Below are 19820 nucleotides of genomic sequence, written 5' to 3'. Positions count from 1 at the left end.
AATAATGTGACTAAGTATTAATTAGGGGTGCCTTTATTGTGGCACATGCTGTTTAATCTTTTTTTTTTTTCTTTGAAATTGCAACATGAAGCTGAAAAACAATGTTTTACTGTTGTATTACTTTGGACCAGTAATTAAAAAATCCTGAGGATATAACTTTGGTACATTTCCATTTATTTATGAAGATATTGTACAGTCTATGAAAATGAGGGGTGCCAATAATGGTGAGCAACACTGTATATGGAGTCTATGTGGGGGCTCAAGCTGTAAATGAGAAGCTCATATTGTTTATGGGAGGCTATGTTGGGGGCTCATGCTGTATATGGGAGACTATGTGAGGGTTTATGCTGTGTATGGGAGGCTAAATAAGGGCTCATGCTGTATATCGGAGGCTATGTGGCTGCTCATTCTGTATATAGGAGGCTATGTGGGGGCTCATACTGTATATGGGAGGCTATGTGGGGGCTCATACTGTATATGGGAGGCTATGTGGGGGCTCATACTGTATATAGGAGGCTATGTGGGGGCTCACTGTTTATAGGAGGCTTTGTGGGGGATCATACTGTATATTGGAGGCTATGTGAGGGCTCATACTGTTTATAGGAGGCTGTGTGTAGGCCCTTATGGTATGTAAGGGGCTGTGTGTGAGCTAATATGTTATATAGGGGGGCTGTGTGCAGGCTTATATGGTATATAGGGGGATATCAGCATACTTAATTCTGCTCAATATTAAGTGATACAATTAATATAAAATATTTATAATTAATATATTAATATTGAGCAGAATTAATTTCAGCCTGTTTGGCCTTTCACAACAGTCATGGTCTTTCATGTGGCCCCTTGGGAAAATGACCATATTTTTTGGACCATAAGACGCACTTTTTTTCCCCAAAAATTTGAGAGGAAAATGGGTGGTGCGTCTTATGGTCCGAATGTATAGCCTGATACCGGATAGATGCGGTGGGGGTGGAGCAGGATCAAAGGGCCCTCAGTTCCCCCCCTCCTGCAGGAACCCAGCGGTGGCAGCAGAAGAGGTGAGATGATGCGGGCTAGTGTCTGCCTGGGGGCCGGAGCCGGTGTGGCTTTCTGATGTGCGTGCCATCTTCATGAAGCTGTGATCTACAGGAAAATGGCTGCCTGAGCCAGCACATGCACAAACTGGTAGCTCGGGTGGCCATTTTCCTGTATTTCACAAATTCAGGAAGATGGCAGTGCACACCGGAAATCCCGCTCACCGGCCTCCCAGCACACACTGGCCCTGGCCCCCAGGCAGAAACCGGCCCCAGGCCTCAGCCAGGCACTGGCCCCCAGCCATCTTACCTCTTCTGCTGCAGCCGTGAGGTTCCTGAGGTAGTGAACAGAGGGCCCTGCGATCCTGCTGCACCACCAGCTTCCTGAAGGACCCTGCCTCCTATTACCCTCACTCCACCGCCCCCCCAGGTAAGATACCGTACATATTCAGACTATAAGATGGACCCCCCATCTTATAAAAAATATTTTTTTCCTATACTCCACCACAAAATTTGGGGTGTCTCTTATAGTCTGAAAAAACAGTAGTTGCCCACCCCTGAGCTAAAGCATTCAAAATACTTATATAAATGAAGCCTAAAAAGATCCCACCATTACAAGAAAACAGATCAGGAAGGGACATGCCTTTGAGTTCTTGGTGGAATGTTAGTACAGTAGGATGCTTTCCCAGGTTTGTGCCATTATATACTGCACTGACCTTGTGTTCGCTTTTCAATTAAAACAAAATAACTTTTTACATAGAAAGACTTAAAAAACAAACAAAAAATGTGTCATTTATACAAGAAACAAGACAAATGGCATATTTTAATTCCAGAAACAAGATATTTTGATTTTTTGTAATACATTGATTGCTTGCATGGTGTTCATCTACTGGCTTACACATTGCACAAGGTTCTGAGGGTGTAAGTATCTGAGGATTTCATTATTGTGCCTTATGCAACAATCCATCAGTCATGAACTGTCGATACTCCCCACTGTAAGCTCTGTGGTAGAACATTTGACTATACCAAGTACGTGAGCCAAATAGTGCATCATCTGTCTCCCTTAGTTTTTGGCTGCATGTGGTTACATGGTGGCTGCAGGATGACCATCAGCTCACTTTTTCTCATCAGGGCAGCTCTCAATTGATCCTTCATGCCTTCTATTTTCATCTCCAGTTCTTTCAATTCCAGCTCCTTTGTGTTGCAGGGCTGTCCATTTTCACATAAACAATCCTTAGTATTTACAGTCTCTAAATTAAAATGCACCCTTTTCTCTTGGCGAACTGGGGTGCGACGCAGATTATTCCATACAGATTGGGTTTCTGCAGCTGATTCTTTCTGGAGGTTGCAGCTGAAGGGAACAAATAATTGTACAATTATTAAAGGAAATCCTGTACACATCAAGGAGAAAACTTTGGGCCCAAATCATATTTGCAGTTCTTTGAGGCTACTTTTGTTTTTTTGTATAAATCAATTACTTTTTTATGCCAAATTCATGATGCATGTGGTTCGTGTATTTTGTGAAAAATAAATTCTCTATTTTCATCTTTTCAAAGCAAAAACATTGCATGTTCCACAAAGATTGGACTTTACAAAAAGTCGCAAATAATGAATCAGGTGAAAAGATCTGGAAACAAGGTTCATCAAGTGTGGCGCCAGTGAGGGTTCAATAAACACTAAACTATGGAGGGCACCATCCAAATCAAAAAGGGGATCAACATGCTGCACACCACATAAATACACGTGTCTCTGACTTATGTGTACGTTAATCTATAGCTGTGCGGGTGCTACGCCGGGTCGTATACCATGTTTGAATGAGCAGTGCGCACTGTATATTGGAGAATGCTTGTGACACTGTCATGTGTGTATCGGCATAATATTATTCATAAAAATATAAAGGGAATAAAAAAAATAAAAAATAAAAAAAATATTATTATTTTTTTTTTTAAATTGTTTTTAAAAATATTTTTTTTTTTTTTGCTAAGTATCCAAAATTGTGCTCTCTCTGATTCAAGTATACTTTGTATGCCTCTGGCAAACCCTACTGTGTGCCAAACTGTTATGGGGGTATGTTATAAATAACTAGATTAATTTGATGACCTTTAGGGTCAGACAGGACTTATTAGGACTTGGGATAGCCTGTGGCAAGATGCCCAGCTTATGGCATTACATCTATGAATGACAAAATATTCTCACTATGATGGTGCTCTTTCCTTGCGCATAATGCATAACTTTTCAACATACATGATGTGACCTTTAGCCTTTGGGATGCGGGCATCACCCTGCTCATCATGGCTTTGTCTGCTTTGTGCAATGTGCATCTACGCACAAGCTGCAGCGTTTGGTTACCAGCTGCATCGTCTGGGTTACCATGGGGAGGATGCGATCCTCCCCCTCACTTCCTGTATGCTCTCCTGCACATGTGCAATGCATAGCACTTCCAGGTTGGGGGTCACGCCATGTTCCTGCAATGTACGGTTTGGAGTGGCCGCATATCAGCTGCTGAAATGGTAATTAGGTTCTTGATTATATATAACAGCGTCATCTTACCTGTGCCCTATAGACCCCTGATGAAGCCACGTGTAGTGGCGACACGCGTTGGGCACTGTATGCCCGCCTGCATCATTCCAGCATAGGATTTTGTGCTCAGGGAGGTGATTGATCTTAGCGCTATTATGTGCAGGAGGGATACTTACAGCATGAAAGGGTTTTGTATTTATTTATACCCTGAATAGTACTTTTTGTGGTATGTGAGTATATAGTATTTGTCAGCTCAGATATTCTATATGGGCTTCATTTATGTTTGGGACTCTTTGTATTTTTCAATATATACTCTGCTGTAGTAGGTACATACTTCCCTCTTCATCTTTCTGGACTATAGTACACCTCCTTGAATACTAATGTCAGGCAGTCATAACTAATATGCATGTGTACGATATTGATCACCAGGGATAATACTGGCACTTGTTGTATTATGGTACTGCTTGTTCTGTTGTAACTAGGGATGTTTTTTGGAGCAGGTGGGCTTCAAATTAGTGGGTAACCCCACTATATTGATTTTACTTGTGTTTTAGCTATTTGGGTTTTTTGACGTTGTTTGTATGTATTTAGATTTGTAATGAATAAAATTTATTGTAACTTATTATAACGTATGATAATTTATTGAAGTATTGTTGGGTGAACACTGCTTCATAGCGCCCCTGAGGGTTCAGTCGCCACAGAGATACTGCACCTCACCCTGAGGTGTGGCATCTCCTTCTCTCAGGTAAGGATGGAGTACTTCCCGGGACCCCAACACCCGCATTCAACACTACACTACTCCAGGCCGGCTGGAAGGGCAAGATGCACTGTGTTACTGCTGAGCCCTGCCCTGGCTGGAGTGGGGGGAACCAGTAGTGGGTGTGGGACGCAGAACAGGGGAGCACTTTTATAGGAGGTGTATATATAAAGGGAAGCCATCTTAGAGTAGAGTAGTCAGTGCAGTGTTGTGAAGTGAGCAGTAAGGAGAGGAGGGGAGCAGAGTCTCTTCAGGAGCTCTGCTCCAGAGTGGGGCCTAGTAAGATGGAGGGCCCAGGAGTGTGAGGGGAGTCAGGGGGGAAGGCTCCGGTACCAGAAGGGATCCCAGGGGGTACGGTTAGTGCAGGACGACACCCGTACGCCCGAATCTCCCAAGCGTCAGAGGGATCAGGCCGCAGGAAGGGAACCGGTCCCTGGACCAGCCGTGTTACTCCAGGTCTCGGCTGGAAAAACCGGAGGTTTCTGCACTTCCATGGTGCAGTTGCCACAGCCTCACCCTAGTCGCCGTGAAGGGCATCAAGTAGATCTGGGAACTCCAGGTTGCCCAGAGGGACTTCAGAGTACCCGATCGGGACTGTGTGTGGGGAGCAGGAGAGAGGCCTACACCTACACTGCCCCGGGGGCCAGCTCCGCCTGTGGAGAGCAGATTCATCCCAGCTGCCATCCCATCACCCCCGGAGGTCTGCAGCAGCGCCGGTAACTATTACAGGAAACCACAGGTGGCATCACGAGACAAACTAAAAACACTAAAACCACTTTTAAAGAGTGACCCAGAGGACGGTCCCGGGAGCCGACTGCCGTGACATCCCAAGGAGGTAAAGGCCCAGGTACCGAGTCTCCCCCATATTCCCCCTGGGCGAGACACAAGCATGTCAGAGTTTTGTATACCGCAAATACAACTCCAGTCACTGGTGTGTACTGTGCCAGAAATGCTACTCTAGTCACTCAGAAGAGGCGCCAAATTCATTAAGTGGCATGTGCCTCTTATTGAATTTGGCACCCTCTACACCAAATATACTGGTGTGCACTTTGCAAGTCTTCATTAATTTGCCCCATAGAGTATAGTAAATAACACACTAAAAGCTATTTTTTCTTTGGATTATGGTGGACTGAAAGGTATTTTGGAGTCCCAGACTGCAAATCTTCATATAATTAAAAGCTTACATTGTTGCAATATACCTATCAGATGCCAAGTAACATGCCACAAAATCATCTCTGAAATTGTTTGGTAAGAATGGTAGCTTTATCTGTACGTACAGTAGACTTGTGGCCATAGAAATGCTAAGGAAAGGAAAATGTACATACTGTATTTACCAAGCACCAATATGTCTCATTATCTATACTTATTTATTATTTAACAGCCTTTGGTTCAGTCTCGAGCCATGGTGACTTGATGGATGAAGGCTCTGTAGGAAAATCGATCTTGTGCAAGCCTAAATAGGTCCACCAAGATCTTCTCTGCAGTTATCTTGATTGTATTAAGACATCAGGTTGCTTAGTCGTCGTCTTCACCTTGTTCCTTCTATTCTTTCAACCATGATGCTCCTTTTCAGTGATTGCTATCTTTGTTTGAGGTGTCCAAAGAAGGCAAATTATAGCTTGGTGATCCTTGCTTCGAGCGACATGTCTGGCTTGATTTTTTCCAAAATTAATTTGTTTGTTCTTCTTGCCATCCATGGTATTGTTAACATCCTTCCCCAGCATCACATTATGCCCCCTTCTCTTTTTAACATATTTATTAATGACCTTGTAGGGGGCATAGAGTATTATTTCAATATTTGCAGATGACACTAAACTCTGCAGGGTAATCAATACAGAGGAGGACAATTTTATATTTATATTTTATATTTTATATTACAGGAGGATCTATGTAAACTAGAAGCTTGGGCTGATAAATGGCAAATGAGCTTTAATGGGGATAAATGTAAGGTAATGCACTTGGGCAGAGGAAATAAAATGTATAATTATATGCTTAATTGTAAAACACTGGGCAAAACTGTCACTGAAAAAGACCTGGGTGTATTGGTGGACGACAAGCTCACGTTTCAGTGTCAGGCTGGGATGCATTAAAAGAGGCATAGATGCTCATGAGGCGAACATAATTTTACCTCTATGCGAGTCACTAATGCGACCACACTTAGAATACTGTGTACAGTTCTGGTCTCCGGTGTATAAGAAAGACATAGCTGAACTAGAGCGGGTGCAGAGAAGAGCGACCAAGGTTATTAGAGGACTGGGGGGTCTGCAATACCAAGACAGGTTATTACACTTGGGGTTATTTACTGTGGAAAAAAGAAGGCTTAGGGGTGATCTTATTACTATGTACAGTCATGGCCAAAAGTTTTGAGAATGACACTAAAATTATATTTTCACATGATCTGCTGGCCTCTGGTTTTTATTAGTGTTTGTCTGATGTTTATATCACATACAGAAATATAATTGCAATCATATTATGAGTACCAATAGGTTATATTGACAGTTAGAATGAGTTAATGCAGCAAGTCAATATTTGCAGTGTTGCCCCTTCTTCCTCAAGACCTCTGTAATTCTCCCTGGCATGCTCTCAATCAACTTTTGGACCAAATCCTGACTGATAGCAGTCCATTCTTGCATAATCAATGCTTGCATTTTGCCAGAATTTGTTGGTTTTTGTTTGTCCACCCGTCTCTTGATGATTGACCACAAGTTCTCAATGGGATTAAGATCTGGGGAGTTTCCAGGCCATGGACCCAAAATCTCTATGTTTTGTTCCATGAGCCATTTAGTTATCACCTTTGCTTTATGGCAAGGTGCTCCATCATGCTGGAAAAGGCATTGTTGGGCGCCAAACTGCTCTTGGACGGTTGGGAGAAGCTGCTCTTGGAGGACATTCTGGTACCATTCTTTATTCATGGCTGTGTTTTTAGGCAAGACTGTGAGTGAGCCGATTCCCTTGGCTGAGAAGCAACCCCACACATGAATGGTTTCAGGATGCTTTACAGTTGGCATGAGACAAGACTGGTGGTAGCGCTCACCTCTTCTTCTCCGAATAAGCTGTTTTCCAGATGTCCCAAACAATCGAAAAGGGGATTCATCAGAGAAAATGACTTTGCCCCAGTCCTCAGCAGTCCACTCCCTGTACCTTTTGCAGAATATCAGTCGGTCCCTGATGTTTTTTCTGGAGAGAAGTGGCTTCTTTGCTGCCCTCCTTGAAACCAGCCCTTGCTCAAAGAGTCTCCGCCTCACAGTGCGTGCAGAAGCACTCACACCAGCCTGCTGCCATTCCTGAGCAAGCTCGGCACTGCTGGTAGTCCGATCCCGCAGCTGAAACAGTTTTAAGATACGGTCCTGGCTCTTGCTGGTCTTTCTTGGGCGCCCTGGAGCCTTTTTGACAACAATGGAAGCTCTCTCCTTGAAGTTCTTGATGATGCGATAGATTGTTGACTGAGGTGTAATCTTTGTAGCTGCGATACTCTTCCCTGTTAGGCCATTTTTGTGCAGTGCAATGATGGCTGCACGTGTTTCTTTAGAGATAACCATGGTTAACTGAAGAGAAACAATGATACCAAGAACCAGCCTCCTTTTAAAGTGTCCAGTGATGTCATTCTTACTTAATCATGACTGATTTATCGCCAGCCCTGTCCTCATCAACACCCACACCTGTGTTAATGGATCAATCACTAAAACGATGTTAGCTGCTCCTTTTAAGGCAGGACTGCAATGATGTTGAAATGTGTTTTGGGGGTTAAAGTTCATTTTCTGGGCAAATATTGACTTTGCAAGTACAGTAATTGCTGTTAAGCTGATCACTCTGACATTCAGGAGTATATGCAAATTGCCATTACAAAAAATGAAGCAGTAAACTTTGGAAAACTTACTATTTGTCTCATTCTCAATACTTTTGGCCATGACTGTACAAGTATATGAGGGGACAGTATAAAGACCTTTCTACTGATCTTTTTACTCTGAGGCCTGAGACGGGGACAAGGGGGCATCTTCTACGACTGGAGGAAAGAAGGTTTAATCATAATCACAGACGCGGATTTGTGGCACACCAGGGGTCTGGTTGCCACAGTAATAGAAATATTATGTCTGAGAGCAAGTGGGAGGTTTCTCTGGTCAGGAGCCCTAAGCATGCAACACCGCCCGCCCAGACCTGGGAGGGGAGGAATCTGCCCTTATAAACTGGGTCTGAGGCGGGATTAGGTCAGTCAGAGCCTGAAGAGGGAGAGGGACAGCAGGAGCTCTGTAGGAGCTAAGAGCAGAAGACCAGGGGCTGGAAGATAAGTAGAGATATAGCTCGCCCTGGCTGAAGACATTAAGACCGGACACGGAGTCCGAGGCTGTGGGGACATCCAGGTCCAGCAGCAGAATCCAACCGGCAGGGGATTCCAGGTCCTCTGGCCATAGAAGCCCGGAGGCACGGTCACAAGCAAGGGACCAGCACCGCCATCGTGGAGTGGAGGCTAACAAAAGGCCCCAAGTCACCGGCCATACGGGTGAGCACCACACGGAATACTCAGGGACGTAGGCTACTTCTACCCGCATACAGCAAGGTAGCCAGGTAGAGTGCAGATAGACGGGGAGGCCTACAACTCCACCTGGCCAGGGGAGATCCTGCTTGCTCACAGACTGACCAGGCCTCTACTGCTAACCAGTACTCCGGGAGGGTCTGCTTTATAACACCAGTAAAGACCCTGAACTGCACTGCACGGACTCTGAGTTATTCCTGCTGCGCTAGTGCACCATCACTCCCATCATCCACACTAACTGCCCTGAGGCTATACTTCTCCCGTGGGGAGTCATCCCATTCTTAGCTGCACACACAACACCGGCCTCAGCGGTCTGCCTTGCAGCGGCGGTCCCCACTGACCGTAATCCACGGGTGGCGTAGTCGGACAATTAACCCCAAAACTTACAAATAGACTGCCACTGGTTTGATCACCCTGAGCCACGGACCGGGTCACTGCCACACGGAGACTACAACCCCCAGCATCCTACAACAGGCCCGGTTCCGGGTGCCCCATGGCCCAGGGGGCGAGTCAACCTTTGGCGTAGTTGGCAGGATTCAAACCAGCCCGCTATCACCGGGTACTGCGCGCCTTCAGAGACTGAGATACTTACTGTGGTGAAGTTTTCCGCCGTCCGGAGTCGTTTCCCGCCATCGGACGCCATCTTGGGTCATTTCCCGCCATCTTCTGCAGTCTTCCCGCCGTCTGCGGCAGCTTCCCGCCATCGGACGCCATCTCCGGGACGCCGCGCGGGAAGAAGAGGGGCATGGACAACGAAAGCGCGCGAGATCCGAAGCTCCGCCCCACGCACTGACGCTGCGTAAGGTCCTGGAAGGGAGAGGGAGCGACGCTGACGTCACAGGAGCGCGACGCAAGGTCCTCAACCCCGACGATCGACTGCGGAGCAGCGGCCTACGGAAGAAGAGCATCGCAAGGTAGGCCACGGTCCACTAGGGGGGGGAAGGAGGATGTTGGATACAGAGGGGAGCTCCATCGCCACACCGGCCGCCAGCGCAACCGCTGCTGCGGTCATGCCATTTACCATGCCCTATATCCCGGGGGCGACCTGGCTACCCCAGTACTCAGGGGAGTCACATACCCTAAGTGACTTTAGGGAGAGACTGGATAGCCTCTTCCAGTTATACCCCCTCACGGAAGAGCAAAAAGTGAGCATCCTGGTGGCCCAGTTAATCGGGGCAGCCCAAAGGAAGGTAAAGTCCTGGCCATCTAGGAAGAAGAGGACTGTCAGAGAAATACTAGCCCGGCTGAAAGACACATTTGATACCCGAACCTCAGCCGAAATAAAACTCAGATTTTACGGATGCAAACAGCGGGCACACGAAAGTATAAGAGACTATGCTCTAAACCTACAAGGGGCCCTGAGAGCCATTAAGCAGGCGGACCCTGACAGCGTGGGGAATGAAGACAAGCTGTTGACTGAACAATTTATTGAGGGTCTACTGTGCAATGCCCACCGAACCCAGTTGCGGGCAATGGCCTTACAGGCCCCTGACCTGGACTTTGCACAGTTCAAGGACAGAGCCATCCGGGTGCTCAGAGAACCGGCACCAGGTGGCGCTGTGACCCACAGGCGCCCTGCTATCACTTATCACCAGGAGACGGCGCCCTTGGCTGCAGGGCCTGTGGGAGCTGATGCGCAGGCTTTGAACAGTAGCCCGGCTACAGACTTGCACCATCAGGTCCAAGAGCTTACTAAAAGCGTTGCCGCGCTAACCAGAACTGTGCAGTCTTTGCAGGTTTCTTCTCCAGGAAAGATCCAGCTGGTATCCGGACCGGAGGACGTCCCGTGGTGCCGCCAGAGGAGGACCCCACCGTCCAGAGGAAGACCCATCGACAGATACAACGAGGACGGACGACCCATCTGCCGCCGCTGCAATCAACCCGGACATATGGCAAGGTACTGTGACAAATACATAGGGGGACGTCCGGTCTTGCCTGTGGTACTGGACGGCATTCCTATGAGTGCCCTACTGGACACCGGGTCACAGGGCACCACCATCCCGTACGTGCTCTTTAAGCGGTACTGGAATGACTCGGACATAACCCGCTACCCAGATGACGACCTGAGCATTATCGCCAGCAATGGTCAGCCCGTGCCACAGATGGGATTTAAGGAGGTGACCATCAAGGTCGGTAAAGTTGAACTGCCGGCACAAGGACTGATCATTGTGGACATTGACCATCGCGAGAGTCACCCAAAAATAACCCTAGGTACTAACGTAATTGAATACGGTCTTGCAGAGGTGATTCTTATTTTACAACAGGTTGCCAAGAACGCCAGTTCCAGCCAGCAGCGTGTCCTCCAAAAAGATATCCGGGCACTGATGAAACGTCAACAGGTGGAATTATCTGGTGGTGAGATAGGTAGCGTGAGAATGTGTGACCCGTTCCCTATTGCCATGCCCCCGAAGAGTGAGATGATGATTTGGTGTCGGGCAGCTATTGGTCTTAGAGGTAGAGACTACCAAGCAATGGTAGAACCCGTCTACTCAGACAGTAGGCCCACCATTTTGACAGCACGGGGGGTGGTCGATGTACGCCATGGGAGGGTGCCCGTCCGCATCATAAAAATCGGGGAGAGAGAAGTATACCTGCCCCGGTATGCCATGCTAGCCAAATTGTTCACCATAAACCAGAACTCTGTACAGGCCGTAGAACCCTTGCCTCCATCTCAACCAGAGGAAGGTAACGGCTCTAAGAAACCAATGGAGGACTGGTGTCAGCAACTGCATTTGGGTACTGACTCCACTCCCTCACACCAAAAACAGGGAGTCTATTGGGTGGTTCAAGAGTACGAGAGAGTGTTTAGTAAACACCCGCTAGACTTCGGGCAAGTAAAGGGGGTAGAACATCACATCCCCACGGGAGACCATCCTCCCATAAAGGAGAGATACCGACCCGTACCCCTTGCACACTATCAGCACGCCAAGGGGATGTTAAAAGACATGAAGGAGGCTGGGGTAATTAGGGACAGCTGTAGCCCCTGGGCAGCTCCACTAGTCCTAGTGAAAAAGAAAGACAACACCATGAGAATGTGTGTAGACTACAGGAAGGTCAACCGTATCACACACAAAGATGCGTACCCGTTACCAAGGATAGAAGAGTCCTTAGCCGCATTAAAATCTGCTAACTTCTTCTCTACTTTGAATCTCACTAGCGGGTACTGGCAGGTTCCTGTAGCAGAGGCGGACCGGGAGAAGACCGCATTCACCACCCCGATGGGTCTCAGCGAATTTAACTGTATGCCGTTCGGGCTCTGCAACGCACCAGGAACCTTCCAACGGTTGATGGAATGCTGTCTGGGACACCGGAATTTCGAGACGGTCCTGTTTTACCTGGACGATGTCATCGTCTATTCCAAGACCTACGAGGACCACCTGAAACACCTGGCCGAAGTGTTTGAAGCCCTGGCAGGCTACGGCCTAAAGGTGAAACCATCAAAGTGTCATCTACTGAAACCAATGGTGCAGTACCTGGGACACGTGGTGAGTGCTGACGGAGTGGCTCCCGACCCTGATAAAATCACCATGATTAAGGACTGGCCAAGACCATCCAGCATAAAGGAAGTGCGGCAGTTCCTCGGGTTGGTAGACTACTACCGAAGATTCATTCCCGGTTTTACCAAGAAGGCAGCTCCTATGCAGGACCTCCTGATAGGCCAGTCCAGGAAGGCCAACAACCAGAAGCCACCCTTCAAATGGGAAAAGCTGGAAGAGGAGTCCTTCCGCCAGCTGAAGATGGCCCTCACGGGGGATGAAATGCTGGCGTACGCTGATTACAGCCAGCCCTTTATCCTTCACACGGACGCAAGCAACATCGGGCTAGGAGCCGTACTGTCCCAGATCCAGCAGGGGAGAGAACGGGTAATTGCTTACGCCAGCCGAAAACTGCGACCCACGGAAAGAAACCCTGAGAATTACAGCTCATTCAAGCTAGAGTTCCTGGCAGTGGTGTGGGCAGTAACCGAACGTTTTAAGCATTACCTTGCCTCTTCCAGGTTCACCGTGTACACGGACAACAACCCATTGACACACCTGGACACTGCAAGACTGGGTGCACTGGAGCAGAGATGGATGGCCCGCCTGTCCAACTATGAATTCACGATCAAATGCCGGGCAGGATGCTCCAATACCAACGCGGACGCCCTGTCCAGAATGCCAAACCTACCGGAAGAAGGGGAAGATCCATAAGAATTGGAAGAGATCGAACTCCCTGCGTTTCACCGTCATGGTTTTACCCAGTATTCCCACCGTGTAAGGGGCAAGCGATCCGCTACATTCAACCCCTTACCCCATTACAGCTGGGCGGAGACGCAAGACAGTGACCCCGCAGTCCGTCTGGTGATGGAGATGCTGACCCAGGCCGATGCCCGCCTTGACCCAGATGCTCCGGAGGAGACCAAGCAACTATGGAAGGAGAAAAGTAGACTGTTTCTCTACAAGGAGAAGTTGTGCCGCAGAATGGTCAATTCCCGGACACATGAACTGATCTGGCAGGTCGTGGTACCGAGACGGGACGCAGCTATGGTGCTCGAGGCCTACCACGATGGAGCCGGGCACTTCGGATGGAAGAAGCTGGAGTTCCTGCTGCGTGAACGGTTCTACTGGGTAGGCATGAGAGGAGCTATCGAGAGGTGGTGTAGAGACTGTGGCCCGTGCAATCTATGAAGAAGGGACCGTGCCAGCCAGAGGACTCCCCTGCAGTCCATCATCACCAGGCAGCCGCTGGAATTGGTCGCTCTGAACCATGTTAAACTGGCCCCCCCAAGCAGAAGCGGGTATGTCTACGCCCTAACCATCGTGGATCACTACTCCTGGTTCCTGTTGGTAGTCCCTGTCAAAGACTTAACGGCTCAGACAGCAGCCAGAGCCTTCCAGCTGCATTTCTGCCGTCTGCATGGGTATCCGGAACAGGTGTTGACAGACCAAGGACCAGCCTTCGAAGCGGAGGTCTTCCAGGAGTTCTGCAACCTGTACGGCTGCCGGATGATAAGAACAACGCCCTATCACCCCCAAACCAATGGACTCTGCGAGAAGATGAACCAGGTGGTGATAGACTTGCTAAAAACATTGCTCCTGGTTGCCACAGTAATAGAAATATTATGTCTGAGAGCAAGTGGGAGGTTTCTCTGGTCAGGAACCCTAAGCATGCAACACCGCCCGCCCAGACCAGGGAGAGGAGGAATCTGCCCTTATAAACTGGGTCTGGGGCGGGATTAGGTCAGTCAGAGCCTGAAGAGGGAAAGTGACAGCAGGAACTCTGTAGGAGCTAAGAGCAGAAGACAAGGGGCTGGAAGCTAAGTAGAGATATAGCTCACCCTGGCTGAAGACATTAAGACCGGACACGGAGTCCGAGGCTGTGGGGGCATCCAGGTCCAGCAGCAGAATCCAACCCGCAGGGGATTCCAGGTCCTCTGGCCATAGAAGCCCGGAGGCACGGTCACAAGCAAGGGACCAGCACCGCCATTGTGGAGCGGAGGCTAACAGAAGGCCCCAAGTCACCGGCCATACGGGTGAGCACCACACGGTATACTCAGGGACGTGGGCTACTTCTTCCCGCATACAGCAAGGTAGCCAGGTAGAGTGCAGATAGACGGGGAGGCCTACAACTCCACCTGGCCAGGGGAGATCCTGCTTGCTCACAGACTGACCAGGCCTCTACTGCTAACCAGTACTCCCAGGAGGGTCTGATTTATAACACCAGTAAAGACCCTGAACTGCACTACACGGACTCTGAGTAATTCCTGCTGCGCTCGTGCACCATCACTCCCATCATCCACACTAACTGCCCTGAGGCTATACTTCTCCTGTGGGGAGTCATCCCATTCTTAGCTGCACACACAACACCGGCCTCAGCGGTCTGCCTTGCAGCGGCGGTCCCCACTGTCCACAATCCACGGGTGGCGTAGTCGGACAATTAACCCCAAAACTTGCAAATAGACTGCCACTGGTTTGACCACCCTGAGCCACGGACCGGGTCACCGCCACACGGAGACTACAACCCCCAGCATCCTACAACAGGCCCGGTTCCGGGTGCCCCACGGCCCAGGGGGCGAGTCAGATTCTTTACTGTAAGAGCAGTGAGACTATGGAACTCTCTGCCGCATGATGTTGCAATGAGTCATTGACTACTGACATTTAAGAAGGGCATAGATGCCTTTCTTGAAAAGTATAATATTACAGGTTATAAATACTAGATTCCTTGATAGGGCGTTGATCCAGGGAACTAGTCTGATTGTCGTATGGAGTCGGGAAGGAATTATTTTCCCCAATGTGGAGCTTAGTGTTTGCCACATGGTTTTTTTTTGTCTTCCTCTGGATCAACATGTTAGGCTATGGGTTGAACTAGATGGACTTAGTCTTCCTTCAACCTTAAAAAAAAACTATGTATGTTACATTTAGAAGGCGATGATTCTTATTCTGTCTTGCTTGTATATCGTCCAGGTTTTGCATCCGTATGTTACCTTAGAGAAGACCAAACTGTATAAGAACCATGTCTTCCTCAAATGTTCCTTGAATTGAAGACCATGTCCAATGACTTTATTGTTGATTTGCCCATAGCTATTCTATTGACTTCCGGTGTCATTGCGGCATCTTGAGTTATCAATCCGTGTAGGTTGAAGTCCTTTACAGCTTCCAGTTTGTCGCTATCCATCTCAAATGTGTCCAGGTCATACATGGCAATAGTCAATATCTTTGTCTTCTTTGTGTTGAGTAGCAGTCCTATGTTAGAGCTTTCCATCTTAACACTCCATAATAAAATTGTGGCAGGATGCAGCCTTGTCGGACGCCTCTCTCTGTTTGAACCTTGCTGTGTTGCCATGTTCCGTTTGCTTCTTGGTTCATATAAAGATTCTTAATGCGGCTGATCAGAGGGTTCGGCACACCCATATCCTTCATGGTATTTCAAAGTTGAAGGCTTTGCTGTTGTCGATGTAGCAAATATATATCCTTGCTGTATCCTTTGGTCTTTTCCCATTAGCCATCTAATGTTAATCACAACTCTTGTTATTCTGTTTTTTTTTAATCTGGTCAGTAGTATGTTGCTGGGATGAGGTATGAGCGCAATAGCCTAATAGTTTACGCAATCGGTAGCATCTCCCTTCTTCGTAATAAGAATAAACACAGATCGTGTCCAGTCCTTGTGCCATTCACCAGTTATCCATATCTATTAACACAGGCATGTGATGACATCAATTGCTACTTCAGAAGACTTTATTAGCTCTGTTGGAATACGGTCACATCCAGGCACTTTGTTGCTTGACTCAAGCTTTATATAGCAGCAACAACTTTGTCTTTCAGGATGTTTGGATCTATCATTTCCAATCTCAGTTTTTTCCAATATCACTGAATCATTCTTGTAGAGGTGCTCCGTCTACTCTTTCCTTGATCTGTTCTGGCTCAGTTAGTTTGTTCTCATTATCGTCTTTCAACATGCCAGCAACTTTTGTTGTATATATATCATCTTTGGGTATACCTTCCTGGTCTTACCCCTCAGAAGTACTCTTCCTATCTCTGTACATGCTGGTGCTTCTCACAAAATTAGAATATCATCGAAAATTTAATTTTTCAGTTCTTCAACACAAAAATTTAAACTCCTATATTATATTACAAACAGAGTGATCTATTTCCAGTGTTTATTTCTGGTAATGTTGATGATTATGGAATACAGCCAACGAAAACACAAAAGTCATTATCTCAGTAAATGAGAATAATTAACAAAAAAAACACCTGCAAAGGCTTCGTAAAACGTTTAAAAAGGTCCGTTAGTCTGTTTCCGTAGGCTCCGCAATCATGGGAAAGACTGCTGAATTGACCGATGTCCAGAATGCACTCACTGACACACTCCACAAGGAGGGCAAGCCACAAAAGGTCCTTGCTAAAAAATCTGGCTGTTCACAGAGTGCTGTATCCAAGCATATTAATGGAAAGTTTAGTGGAAGGAAAAAGTGTGGTAGAAAAAGGTGCACAAGCAACCGGGATAACCACAGCCTTGAAAGGATTGTTAAGAAAAGGCCATTCAAACATTTGGGGGAGATTTACAAGGAGTGGACTGCTGCTGGAGTCATTGCTTCAAGAGCCACCACCCACAGACGTATCCAGGATATGGGCTACATGTGTCGCATTCCTTGTGTCAAGCCACTCATGACCAACAGACAATGCCAGAAGCGTCTTACCTGGGCCAAGGAGTAAAAGACCTGGACTGTTGCTCAGTGGTCCAAGGTATTGTTTTCAGATGACAGTAAATTTTGCATTTCTTTTGGAAATCAAGGTCCCAGAGTCTGGAGGAAGAGTGGAGAGGCACACAATCCAAGCTGCTTGAGGTCTAGTGTGAAGTTTCCACAATCACTGATAGTTTGGGGAGCCATGTCACCTGCTGCTGTAGGTCCACTGTGTTTTATCAAGACCAAAGTGTTTTCATTGGCTGTAAGCCATAATCATCTACATTAACATAAATAAACACTGGAAATAGATCACACTGTTTGTAATGACTCACTTTTTGTATTGAAGAACTGAAATAAATTAAATGCTTGAGGATATTCTAATTTTGTGAGAAGCACCTGTATGTTTAGATATTAAAGTTCTTTATCTGCTCAAATGGCTCTCTTAAGTCTTTTACTGATGTTGTCTGCGTTTTGCTTCTTACCTTTTGCAATTTGTCTTTCTTCTCTCTTCTTTCATCTTTCTCCTCTTTATGTATAACTGTGACATGGATTGGCGCTTCTTCTAATGCATATCGAGATGACTATCACTGACTGCATTGTACTTCAGGACAGTGCCAACCAATCTTCGATTGAGAATAAAAGTGACACAGTCTCTTCTTCGGATATCACTAAATTGAAAAACTGAAGGCACTACTAATATAATAGGATCGCCAACTACTCACTTCGTGTAAGAATACAAAAGAAAAAAAGAAGTGTGTAAAGTAGTCAGGATCACTGAATATGATAAAAAAAAAAAAAAGTCTTTAAAATATACAAAACAGACACAAACATACATGATAAAAACAATTAAAGAGACAAAAAAGCTTGCATACAACCACAGGATTATGCATGTAAGGGAAAAACACCCTTTCTCTAATGTTCACACTGAGGTAACCCAAAATAATACACTAATGTAGAAAACCTGGAAAAAGATGACAATACTGATCTATCAAGGCAAAATCCATGTGATATCCGCAAGTGAATATAATAAAGAATAAAAGTATACGCAGTTGGTATTCTCACTTGAATTATCTTTTGTCACACTCTTTATATGAATGTTACTATTTTATACTTACCTGCTCGGTGATCATCATATATATTCCCCAGTATTAATACTGGCATAACCCAAACCATAGTCCTAGCCAGTTGGTTTACATCCGTCTCAATTTACTGGTGTTTATAATGATCTGAATGGCACACTTATTTATAGGGATGGAATAATTCCATCCGCTTTGTCTCGTTTTGTCTATTTTCCATATAATGCAAGTTTTTGAAATTCCTAGGCTTGTCACTAGTCCATGTATACATAAACTAAGTTTATCTTTGATATGTCAAACTATAACATGTGCAGTTTTATTCGCAATATGCGTTCGTAATCTTTGTACTAATTTTCCTGAAACTATAAAGCTTTATATTTGTAGCATCGGCGTCCCTGCCTCCTGCTAGGCAGGGACGCCGTTCCCTTCACCTCTCCGCTCCGTGCCCGGCGGCTTCCTCCCGCTCTGCTGGCAGCGCGCGCTGCTTCCCGGCTTCTGTACTTAGGGCGCGCGCGCGCTCCCCCTCTCTTAAAGGGGCCGCGCGCGCCGTCCTAAGGAGTCCCCGGCCAATGGCCGGAGGACCACACCATATATAAGGCACCTCCTCCAAAATGGAGGTGCCCGAGCAATGTTGTTGCAAAGCCTTCACTCTGCTTCAGCCCTCAGGTCCCGTTACCAGTTACCTGCCAGTTACCTGCCAGTTACCTGCCTGATACTTATCTATCTGTGGTCCGACAGTCTGCCTACCAGCCCTGCCAGTCTGTCTATGGATCAGTCTGCCCGCTCACCTGGGAGCACTCACCTACTACCTGCCTGCTAGCCTACCTGGAGGCTCTGCCGTCACGTGCTGTGACCACCTGCCTGTCAAGAGACTCTTGCCCGCTCACCTGGGAGCGCTCACCTGCTACCTGCCTGCTAGCCTACCTGGAGGCTCTGCTGTCACGTGCTGTGACCACCTGCCTGTCCAGAGACTCTTGCCCGCTCACCTGGGAACGCCCACCTGCTACCTTCCTGCTAGCCTACCTGGAGGCTCTGCCGTCACTTGCCGTGACCACCTGCCTGTTCAGAGACTCTTGCCCGCTCACCTGGGAGCGCTCACCTGCTACCTGCCTGCTAGCCTACCTGGAGGCTCTGCTGTCACTTGCTGTGACCACCCGCCTGTCAAGAGACTGTCCCCGTCACTTGCCATGACCTCCTGCCCTTCTACCCAGAGACTGTCCCCGTCACCTACCGTGACCTCCTGCCCTTCTACCCAGAGACTGTCCCCATCACCTGCCGTGACCTCCTGCCCTTCCACCCTGAGACTGTCCCCGTCACTAGCCGTGACTACCTGCCCGCCTTCCCTGGGAGCCACCCGCTTCCTTACAAGGACTGCCCCCTTGTATAGTTGCTCAGAGGTTCCACCTCCCAGACCCGTTACAATATTGCTATCTCTGAGTAAAATTCCTAACTAATTAAGGCACATTTTGTGCATTATTTGACTTACTTACTGTTAGATTGCTATGCGTTACTGTGCAGTTCTTTCCCTACCAGTATTGGCAATTGACTCATGTTAAATTTTTCGAACTGAATATGGATAGTTGTATCAAGCGCATCACAGTCTAAAGTTTTCTGGTGCTACGTGCCTATGCATACAATGGTGTGTGCGGTCCCTACCTTTACTGCTGTAACTGATGTCAGGTTATCCATTACTATACTGTGAGATATTCGTCTTGTACGCAGGTGCAACATATGGCTGTTCCATAGCACTGACCGTGCTATG

The 19820-nt window shown here is 47.3% G+C and overlaps 1 protein-coding gene across 1 annotated transcript in view; it reads right to left on the bottom strand.

Moving 5' to 3' along the window:
* Positions 1–1380: 1380 nt before the first annotated feature.
* LOC141176272 (glutamate receptor ionotropic, NMDA 3B-like) overlaps positions 1381–19820 on the bottom strand; it is a 474027-nt gene continuing 455587 nt past the window's right edge. Inside the window, exon 9 of the mRNA XM_073660231.1 lies at positions 1381–2361. Within this exon, the coding sequence (XP_073516332.1) occupies positions 2061–2361 (301 nt within the window). The 3' untranslated portion in view covers positions 1381–2060. The remainder of the gene's footprint in view (positions 2362–19820) is intronic.

This window comes from Phyllobates terribilis, unplaced genomic scaffold (assembly GCF_046119375.1).
Source record: "Phyllobates terribilis strain yellow unplaced genomic scaffold, ASM4611937v1 Scaffold_22__1_contigs__length_20350403, whole genome shotgun sequence".
NCBI classification, from domain to species: Eukaryota; Metazoa; Chordata; class Amphibia; order Anura; family Dendrobatidae; genus Phyllobates; species Phyllobates terribilis.
This window is presented reverse-complemented; position numbering and strand designations above follow the sequence as displayed.